Source organism: Pelodiscus sinensis, chromosome 18 (assembly GCF_052426305.1).
Source record: "Pelodiscus sinensis isolate ZL-2025 chromosome 18, ASM5242630v1, whole genome shotgun sequence".
NCBI lineage: Eukaryota > Metazoa > Chordata > Testudines > Trionychidae > Pelodiscus > Pelodiscus sinensis.
This window is the reverse complement of record NC_143069.1, coordinates 4488140-4498763: the sequence shown is the minus strand read 5'-3', so window position 1 is coordinate 4498763 and position 10624 is coordinate 4488140. Positions and strand designations below refer to the sequence as shown.

The window sequence follows — 10624 nt, the reverse complement described above, 5'->3', positions numbered from 1 at the left end:
CTTCCCTGCCCCCCTCCTTCCCTGTCCCCCCTTCCCAGGGGAGATGGGGGAGTCAGGGCACACTCAGGCCCTTCCCTGCCCCCCTCCTTCCCTGTCCCCCCTTCCCAGGGGAGATGGGGGAGTCAGTCCACACTCAGGCCCTTCCCTGCCCCCCTCCTTCCCTGTCCCCCCTTCCCGGGGGAGAGGGGGGAGTCAGGGCGCACACAGCCCATGTTGCTGAGATGAGTGGTTTCGCTGACTGCCCGGGGCCCTGCTGCTGGAGCCGGCTGCTGCCTGCCTGGTTTGGATGGGTCCTGAGGATGCTGATACCCCACAGCCCAGCAACTGTCTCTGCCTTGTAGCAATCCACGTTTAGTCCTCCCAGTTTATGATCCATTGGATCCTTCCCAGGTCTGCCTCCCTCTGAAATGTCTAAGGACCCACTCCACCCCCATTCCCAGAGCCCCCGAACATCATTCCCTCCCACCCCGCAGACAGTCACCCACAGCACTCCCATTCTTCCATCACACCCCCTTCCTAACAGCCCTGCCCCAGCACCTTCACCACTGGTACCCCCCACCCCGGCCTACCCCATTCTCCACCTCCCAGCTCCCTTCCTGATACCCCCACTGCACCCATGGCCCCGCCTCGGCCCATCATGCCCCAGGCCTGTGGACCCAGATGTCTCAGGGCCCAGGCCAAACAAGCCACCACTGTGGGGGCAAGCCGCGGAAATCCTGGCCCCAGTTTTGCAGCCCTCCTGCCCAGTCTCTGAACACCTGCTGCTTTGCCTCCCCACTTCTCTGCATCCCTCTCTCAACAGCTAGGTGGCAGCCAACTCCGCGTCACCTCCCTGTCCCCACCCTGTCCTTTCAGGGCTCCAGCCTGAAATGGGAGTGTTGAGTGGGCAGGAATAGCTAGCTCCCCTGAGCCCCCCTCCACCCTTCCGTAATCCCCCACCAGCTGTGCCCAACCCATCCTCCGGTCGCTAGGAACCTGCTGCCTGGGGGATTGGGGCTAGCTTGCCTGGCAGCAGCGGGATAGATTTTTCTCTGCCAGGTCTAGTTTCAGTAGCTAGCTGGGTTTTTTCTCTCTTTCCCTTCCCAGTATCAATTTCCTGTCTGTCTTTCCATCTGCAATATCTGTCTCCCTCCCTCCTCCCATCCTATGCATCTCTCTGCCCCTTCCCACAGCATGGCTAACGTCTAACTCTGTTTTCTCTGTCTCCTCGCTATTATTCCTGTCCTCTGCAATCTAGCCATCCCTCCTCCTTCCTGTCCCAGGATATGCCTCTATCCCTCCTCCCCACCCACCCCCAGCAGTATCTTTTGAATCCAGCCTTTCTCCTGCAGTCTCAGGCAGGCACTCCCACTGCTGCCCCCTTTTCCCCTGCCCCATAGGCATCCTGAATCCACAGCGAGCTCTGTCCCTCCTTCTCAGCAGCACCAGTGGCTCTTTGCTTCGTCCCATTCTCCCGGTGGGGCCACAGCCTCTAAAACAAACTGTGGGGGACAGCTTTCCCAGTGCCATCGATCCAATTAGGGACTGAAGTTACCAACACGGGGAAGGGGATGGCTGAGCTGGTGATGGTTTCTGGGATGTAGAACACTTGGTCCGCTGGGAACTGGCTTAACTTCCTCCTCTCCTCCCAGACTCATTAGCTATGGGGGGCACCAGACAGCCATTGCTTCCTTATGGATAGGGCCCTATCAAAGTCGCCATCCAGTTTGGTCAATTTCATGGGCACAGGATTTGTAAAAGGGTAAACGCCCTGCTTTGAGAGATGTACATTTGAAATGTCACGGGGTTGTAATTGTAGGGGTCCTACCCCACAAGGGATCTATGGAGGTTGGGGGGGCCCAAGGTTATTGCATGGGGGTTGCTGTACTGCTTCTTTTATGTCTGCACAGCTGTTGGTGGCTAGCGTTTATTGGCCATGATGCATTTTGCATGGCTGTGAATTTGGTAGGGACCTACCTATAGATGCGGCCTCTGCTAAGACCTTATCCCTGTCTCCCCGCTGCCAGCGCTGCAGGCAGGGCAGGTCTCATCCTGCTGGCAGCCAGGGATCCGGTTCAGGTGCCAATGCTTCAGTTGGCTGGACACCAGCCACTCCTGCAGCTGCAGCTGGGTGGGGATGGGGGCATTAGAACAGGGCTGCCAAGGGCAGTGCCTCCTCCCTGCGGCCTCGCGTCCACGAAACCCTGCCGGAGTTTCACCGTGAATCAGCAGGAAACGTGGCACCACCAAGCTGAATTCCGCAGAGCTTGGGATGGGGACAAGGAGAGCACTGTATGAGTGTGGCCACCGCTGGCTGCAATCAGTACCACCTAGCTGTGTGTCATAGTCCCCATATGGCTGGTAGCTAGTGGGGATTCTCCAGTAGACCATGGCATTTCAGATGAAGAAGGCCGCAATTCTCCCCTCCCACTCTTACCACAGACCAGCGATTCACTGCCATCCAAAGACGCCCTCTCAAACCGGTCAGCGGCTAACCTGGCTGGGAGCCATGTGAAGAGGAACCCACCCTAGGTGAGGGTGGGGGAGGGAGGGTGCTGTGGCCTGTGGGTGGCTGCCCCAGGCTAAAGCTGCGCTAACACTCAAGTGGGGTTTAAACGGGCTGGGTACAGCGAGGCACAGAGCCAAAATTCCTCAGCTGCCTTGCTAGCCCTGAGCGCATCCTCCGACAAGCAGGGACACAACATGGGCTCTGATCTCCTCCCACTGCCTCCCTGTCTTTCCCCAGCGCCTCTGTTCCCCCTCTCCTTGTCTCTGCTCCTCCTCTCTCCCTTTGCCCTGGGGTCCCCCCGACTTTCCTGCTGTAGTGCTTTCCTCAGCATCGCAGTCCATCTCTGGCCATGCTGGGCTTTGTGATGCTTCATCGTGATAGAACCCAGACTCCTCAGCTCTGAAAGCCCATTGAGCTACAGGAGAATCCCCCATTGCAGTACAGGGGCTATGACATGCAGGACAGCAGATCTGATACCAACCAGCAGAGGTCAATGGGGTGTCCTGTTGGACCAAGCTATCAACACCACAGGCCTTTGGCTGGGGCTGCAGCTTGTGGTACAGTCAAATCTCAAAAAAAAAGCAAACAAACCCACCCTGGATTCTAATCCTAACGGTTGGCTAGAAACCACCAATCTAATCCAATTCTCCCTCCCTTTCCCAGTGCTCAGCCACCTCTCAACCTTCCTGCCGTGTGACTGCCCCAAGACAAAAGTCTCTCAGCTTTGGGGGGAGACTTGGAAAATATTTATTCATGGCTCAAACTCCTCACCCCACGCGAGGTTGTGCCACACCAGGGCTGGAATAGAACCTGGTACAAAAAAGCAAAGGGGCACGAAAACTCTACAAAGGGAGCTGTACAATATCATACACCATAGATACATTCAGCACACAGGCACCTGCCACCAGGGGGTGCTGCAGTGGGAACCCCTCCCTCCCCCAGGGTTGGGGGACTGTGCCTTGATTCTGGCACAGAATAATTTATTTTTCCTAATTCCAGGCCCAGTGGGAATGTGGAGTGGAAGTGGAGGGGAGTCTCCAAAGGGCCCCCTAGGCAAAGAGCTAATTGAAAATGATGGCATGGGGGTTCTATGGAAAACGTGGATTTCTGGCAGAAACTCGGAATACTTGGAAGTGCTGCTGAGGTGCATCATGGGAGTTGTAGTTCTGTTGCTGCATTATCCTATTCATCTGTATGGGCTGGGCTCCCCAACTGGACTATATCTCCCATGATGCTTCATGGCCACAGAGCCACAGCCTTCTGGCCAACAGGTCGAGGGCATGGTGCATCATGGGAGAAGTAGTCCAAGTCCTCTTACACTCCTCTATACACCAGGCTCCCCAGCTAGCCCACAATTTACAGGATGCAGTTGGCACCAAAGGGAGTCTGTGGTGCATCATGGGTGAGGTAGTTCCATTGCCTCATGCTCCCATTCTGTGTAGGCCAAGCTGTCTGGTTGGACTACATCTCCCATGATGCTCCAGGGGAGTCCCTCTCTATGGGGCATCATGGGAAATGTAGTCCAGCTGCCACGGCCCGCTGTAGAGAACTGAAACATGAGGCGACCACACCAGGGCTGTGTCTACATTGGCACCCTTTTCCGGAAAAGGGATGCTAATGAGACCAGTCGGAATTGCAAATGCCGCGGGGGATTTAAATATCCCCCGCGGCATTTGCATGAACATGGCTGCCGCTTTTTTCCGGCTCGGGGCTTTGCCGGAGAAAACCGCCAGTCTAGTCGGGATCTTTCGGAAAATAAAGCCTTTTCTGGAAGATCCCTTATTCCTACTTAAAATCAGGAATAAGGGATCTTCCGGAAAAGGCTTTATTTTCCGAAAGATCCCGACTAGACTGGTGCTTTTCTCCGGCAAAGCCCCGTGCCGGAAAAAAGCGGCAGCCATGTTCATGCAAATGCCGCGGAGGATATTTAAATCCCCCGCGGCATTTGCAATTCCGACTGGTCTCATTAGCATCCCTTTTCCGGAAAAGGGTGCCAACGTAGACACAGCCTATGAGTCCCATGAGGCACTAGTAGATTGGTCCGGGTTTGTGGTTTTCGTGGACTCACCCTAGGGGATCAGGTGCTTTTGGAGATAAATTTCCTTTGGTTGCCCACTCAATTTCCTGGAGAAAAAACGAACAGTTTTGGTGGAAATTTTCCCACCAGCCCCCCCTACTCCTTTCCCGGTGGGTGTTTCCAAGACAGAGGGGGCTGGAGAGGGGCCAATGGACTTCTCGGAACAGAAACAGACGGGGCTGGACTGGGTGATGGAGAGATAATGGGGCGTGGAGCTCCTGGAAACGGGCAGACCTGCTCTCCATCTATGGAGCGCAGACGCCAGATGGACAGTCATCCCCGTCCCAGAAATCTACTGGGCAGAGTGAGCACAGCCCAGGCAGAGGTGTGGGGGGGACATGCCCTGAGAGAGGTCCCCAATTCTCAGTCCCACCCCAGGAGACCCTGGCAGGGTGGAGCTCATTATCCACAGGGAAGCTGTCGGGACAGTCGGTGAGGACTGAATGGGGTGGGGTGGGTGCACCTCTAGGGGGGAAGGGCCCCCAGGGCCAGGTCAGAGATGGCGCCCCCTGGAGGAGAAAGGCCCCACATCCCCGTTGCCCACCATGCACCAGTTCCCCTCGTGCCCGTTCCACGGCCATCCCGGCCGTGGGGGAGAGGAGATGGATCCTTTCCCTGCCAGCCTGTTTCCTGGCGCTGGAGCAGCTGGCAGGGGGCAGCACCCTGGCAAGTCAGGCTCCCTCTAGGCCGCGATCCGCTGCCCCTCCCCCGCCGAGCTTCCACCTGGCGCGGCCACACTCACCAGTGTGACGAACGGGGGCAGCCTCAGCCGGCTGCTCTGAATCACCCCCAGGGGGCATCTTGGGAGGGTGAGGACAGCAAATGTACCCCCCCATGGGGGGGCTGGTTAAGGTGCTTTAGCAGAGCTGGGGGGAACCAGGGGGCATGAGGGTCCCCACTGCAGGGGGAGCCCGCGGGGTCTGAGCCGCACCCCCAGCCCCGTTTATCGCGGCATGGGGGGGCAACATGGGTCCAGCCCGCTCTCCCCCCGTGCGGCTCAGAGCTCGGGCGCCAGGCCAGCTGGGGATTTGAGTCTGTTCAGCTTGGCTCTCTCCAAGTTGGAGATGTCTGTCTTGGGGAGGCCGTGGGGCGGGGGGACGGGCGGCCCCCCCTTGTCCGGGGGCCGGCCGTGCTCCTCCCGGGTCGCATTGTGGATGAGGTGCGAGGTGTTGTTGGCCAGCAGCTCTGGGGGGGGCAGTGCCCGGCCTTTCCGCCGGGCCCACAGCGCCAGGAGGGCGCAGAGCAGCGCCAGGAGTGGCAGCAGTGCCAGAGGCAGCAGGGCATAGAGCAGGGTCTGGTGGGCAGCCCCTGCGGGAGGAGAGAGGGGTGAGCAGGCACAGGCAGCCCCCCAGAACCCCAGCCCCAAGCCCAGCCCTTCCCCCACCCTGATAGCTTCCCCACCCACCCCTCCCTGCACCCCAATGCCCACCCCCGCCTCCTTTCCGCGGTACCCAGTCCCCGCCCCTCTCCTCTGGCTCCCTTCCCCCTCTGCCCCCCTCCCTGGGATGTGTCCCTCCCCCACCTGTCACCAACCCCGAGCTCCTGCCCCTCTCCCACTCACAGCATTCCCTCCCCCCCCCCACACACCGTGCCTGGCCCATAGCCACTGCCACCCGGCTGTACCTGCACAATCGCCCTCGGGGCAGGAACACACGTAGCTGCCTGCCCCACTGAGGCAGGAGGCCCCTCTGGGGCAGGGGTTCGGGGAGCAGAGATCCAGCCAGACCTAGGGCACAGGGAGAGAGGAGCTAGCAGGACCCCACACGGCCTGGCTGGCCCCATGCTGGGAGTGGGGGGAGTGGGGGGCGCAAGACTGCCAGGCCAGGGGGCCTCTGGTCTGGGCAGCCCCATGGCGCACGTGTGTGGTGGTGGAGAGGGGAGAACGCAGCCCCACACGGAGGGCTGATCCAGCTTCTTCCTGGACTGGATCTGGCCCATTGAAGCCGCACAGCCTCCCTGGGCCAGGATCACGGTCCCCATTTTATAGATGGGGAAACTGAGGCAAAAAGGTGGGTAGGAGGAAGTGACTTGCAGAAGGTTACAGGCGGGGGGGGGGGGGCCACAGCCAGCAGTAGGACCAGTGAGCCCTGGTTTCCAGCCACCCCCACCCTCCACGCATCAACCCACCTGACCCCACCCCGCTCCTAGACCTCGGAATGGAACTCAGCCCCTCCCCCCTCCGCTCTAACCACTAGCCCCCACACCCCTCCCATCTCTGACATGGCCCCTGCCTCTCAAATCCCTGCGGCTCTCACCTCGCAGAAGGGGCCGCTGAAGCCGGGCGGGCAGCTGCACGCCACCCCCCCCTCCGGCGTCTCCTGGCAGCGGGCTCCGTGCTGGCATGGGGAGCCGGCGCAGCCGCTCAGCTCTGCCTCGCAGGCGGGGCCCGTGTAGCCAGCGGGACAGGAGCACACGTGTCGGGTGCCCACCACCTGCGGGGGGGAGGGGGAGGAGCAGGAACACTGGCATTGGCATAGCAGAGAGCAGCCCCCCCACAGTGACATGGCAACGGAGACCCCAGGCCGGTAGGACACAAGCCACTAGGGCCTGGGCCGTGGCCACGGCACGTTCCCCTCCCGCACTAGCAAATTTACCTCAAGTGTCCGGGTGTCAGCCTTTGGGGCCCTCCAATATTCACCCACCCCCCCACCAGCAATTGGGTCCCCCCCGTGTTTGTCCCCTTCCCACCCCCAGCCTCTGGGGTGCCCCCCAAATCCACTGCCTCTCTCCCCCACCTCCAGGAACCCCTCCCTTCTCCACACCAGCCTTTGGGGCCCCCCAATATTCACCCACCCCCCCACCAGCAATTGGGTCCCCCCCGTGTTTGTCCCCTTCCCACCCCCAGCCTCTGGGGTTCCCCCCAAATCCACTGCCTCTCTCCCCCACCTCCAGGAACCCCTCCCTTCACCCCAGCCTTTGAGCCCCCCCATCCATCTTCTCTCCCCAACATCTTGCAACTGCCTGCCTTTGGGGTTGCCCACGTGTCCATCCCCCACTAACCTTTCATGTCCCCCCAGCCTCCATGCCCATCCCCCACCACTGCCTGCGTTCCCAGGTCCCTCTGTCTGCTCTCCGGGCGGGGAGTAAAGGGGAGAGGAGCTGCCTGGCCCCCCCCCAACCCTCCCGGGGGGCAGAGCCCGAGGGGCGCGCACCCACCTGACACTGCCCACCATTGAGGCATGGAGCTGGGCAGCCGTTGTGTCCTGCAGACGGAGAGAGGCCGAGGGTCAGGGAGAGACGCAGCAGCATGGGGGGGGGGGATCCCGGGGAGCAAGCCGAGGGTCCCCAGGCATCTGGCCTGGCTCTCCCACTGCCTCCCAGATGGGGGCGAAAAGGAGGAGGGGCAGGGACCAGTTCGAAGCTTGGGGCCTCCTGGTGAGGCAGGATTCAAACCCGCAACCCACGTGCCCCACGACCATCCCCCCTCCCTCAACCCCATCCACGCTATCCTGTCCCACCTGCGGCAGGTGGTGCCTAGGAGGGCGGGGGAGGTTATGCTGCCGATCAGCACCCGCCGGTGCCAGCTGTTGGGGGGGGCGGGGCAATTCTCGGTCACGCTCAGGCCCCTCCCATAGCGGAAAGGAGGTGGGACCCCCCAGCAGGTGTGAGTGGGCAGAAGGGCTCTGACTCCAGCGCTCTGGCGCAGGGGTGTGGTGGAAAGCGCCATGCTGTGGCTGTCCCCTGCCCCACAGAGCCCATGGGGGTGGATCGGGGGCGTGGCCAGGGCTCACAGTCCAGTGGCTATTCCCTGCCCCCCAGGGCCCATGGGGGCGGATCGGGGGCGTGAGTAAAACCTCCTCGCTTGGCGACTGGGAATCGGCCCCACCGGGTCCTGGACTGGCCCCCAGGCCCCCTGTCCCGGATCAGTCCCGGCCCCCCCGGCCCGCCGGTGGCTCTTACTGGCGTCGCAGTTGGGGCCGGCCCAGCCCTCCAGGCAGTCGCAGAAGTAGCCCCCGATGAGGTTCCGGCAGGCCCGGGCGTGCACACAGGGCTCGTGCTCACACTCGTCGGCATCTGGGGGCGGGTGAGCTGGGTCAGGGCTGGGCACGGCCGAGAAGGACCCCCAGGGCCTGGCACCCGGCTCGGCTCGGTCCCTGGGACGTGGCTTCCCTTCATCCCCACTCCCCATCCGGCTGGGGGCAGCACTGCGGGGGGGGGGGGGCACATCCACTCCTGGGCCCAGTTTGGGGAAGAGTTCAGGGCCCCCTGCTGCAGACTCACAAAAAGGGGACGGGATGGTACCCACAGCACAAGGGCACAGAGGGAGGAGGGGTTGCCATGGAGCGGAGGGTAGTGTCAGAGTGTGGGGGCAGGAAAAGGTGCCATGGGGCAGGGAGCAGAGGCAGGGTGCAGGAGTAGGAGGGGTGGCAGGGTGTGGGGGTAGGAGGGATGCCATGGGGGCAGTGGCAGGGTGTTGGGGTAGGAGGGATGCCATGGGGCAGGGGCAGGGTGCGAGGCTAGGAGGGGTGCCATGGGGCAGGGTATGGGGCTAGGAGGGGTGCCATGGGGCAGGGTATGGGGCTAGGAGGGGTGCCATGGGGCAGGGGCAGGGTATGGGGTTAGGAGGGGTGCCATGGGGCAGGGGCAGGGTATGGGGTTAGGAGGGGTGCCATGGGGCAGGGGCAGGGTATGGGGGTGCCATGGGACAGGGGCAGGGGATGGGGCTAGGAGGGGTGCCACGGGGCAGGGGCAGGGTATGGGGCTAGGAGGGGTGCCACGGGGCAGGGGCAGGGTATGGGGCTAGGAGGGGTGCCACGGGGCAGGAGCAGGGTATGGGGCTAGGAGGGGTGCCACGGGGCAGGGGCAGGGGCAGGGTATGGGGCTAGGAGGGGTGCCACGGGGCAGGGGCAGGGGCAGGGTATGGGGCTAGGAGGGGTGCCACGGGGCAGGAGCAGGGTATGGGGCTAGGAGGGGTGCCAAGGGGCAGGGGCAGGGTATGGGGCTAGGAGGGGTGCCACGGGGCAGGAGCAGGGTATGGGGCTAGGAGGGGTGCCACGGGGCAGGGGCAGGGTATGGGGCTAGGAGGGGTGCCACGGGGCAGGAGCAGGGTATGGGGCTAGGAGGGGTGCCAAGGGGCAGGGGCAGGGTATGGGGCTAGGAGGGGTGCCACGGGGCAGGAGCAGGGTATGGGGCTAGGAGGGGTGCCACGGGGCAGGGGCAGGGTATGGGGCTAGGAGGGGTGCCATGGGGCAGGGGCAGGGTATGGGGGTGCCATGGGACAGGGGCAGGGGATGGGGCTAGGAGGGGTGCCACGGGGCAGGGGCAGGGTATGGGGCTAGGAGGGGTGCCATGGGGCAGGGGCAGGGGATGGGGGTGCCATGGGACAGGGGCAGGGTATGGGGCTAGGAGGGGTGCCATGGGGCAGGGGCAGGGGCAGGGTATGGGGGTGCCATGGGGCAGGGCAGGGTATGGGGCTAGGAGGGGTGCCACAGGGCAGGGGCAGGGTATGGGAGTAGGAGGGGTGCCATGGGGCAGGGGCAGGGTATGGGGGTGCCATGGGACAGGGGCAGGGGATGGGGCTAGGAGGGGTGCCACGGGGCAGGGGCAGGGTATGGGGGTGCCATGGGACAGGGGCAGGGGATGGGGCTAGGAGGGGTGCCACGGGGCAGGGGCAGGGTATGGGGGTGCCACAGGGCAGGGGCAGGGTATGGGAGTAGGAGGGGTGCCATGGGGCAGGAGGCAGAGTGCGGGGGCACACGGGGGATGCCAGGGACCCCTGCGCTCTGTGCCTGGGGTACCACCTCACCCAGCTGGCAGGTTTGGCCGGTCCATTGGGGCGGGCAGGTGCAGCTGAACCCATCTGGGTGGGGGTGGCAGGTCCCGCCGTGGGCGCAGGGCTCCGGCAGACACTCGTCCAGCCCTGCCAGGACAGGCAGCGATTAGGGAGGGTCGGACCCAGGGACCCTGCAGCGTGTGGGGCGGCCCCAGCCATGGGCCTGGGCATCACGCCCAGCAATGCCACATGCCCATCTGGGCAGCGGGGAGCCTGGGAGCAGGGTCTGGCCGCTGAGCAGGGACGGGACCTAGACCCCGATCCACGGGGTCCCGAGGCAGGAACC

The 10624-nt window shown here is 63.1% G+C and overlaps 1 protein-coding gene across 3 annotated transcripts in view; it reads right to left on the bottom strand.

The window, feature by feature from the left end:
- Window positions 1-4454: 4454 nt before the first annotated feature.
- The window catches only part of LOC112546544 (protein jagged-2-like), a 29150-nt gene continuing 22980 nt past the window's right edge, over window positions 4455-10624 (bottom strand). For 2 of the 3 annotated variants that reach the window (XM_075915258.2, XM_075915256.2), the window contains exons 8-13: window positions 10312-10425; window positions 8466-8579; window positions 7722-7768; window positions 6821-6997; window positions 6189-6291; window positions 4455-5873 (exon numbers count right to left, since the gene is read on the bottom strand). In XM_075915258.2, the coding sequence (XP_075771373.2) occupies window positions 5563-5873; window positions 6189-6291; window positions 6821-6997; window positions 7722-7768; window positions 8466-8579; window positions 10312-10425 (866 nt within the window). In that variant the 3' untranslated portion in view covers window positions 4455-5562. The remainder of the gene's footprint in view (window positions 5874-6188; window positions 6292-6820; window positions 6998-7721; window positions 7769-8465; window positions 8580-10311; window positions 10426-10624) is intronic. The other variant, XM_089769932.1, reaches the window with a different exon arrangement.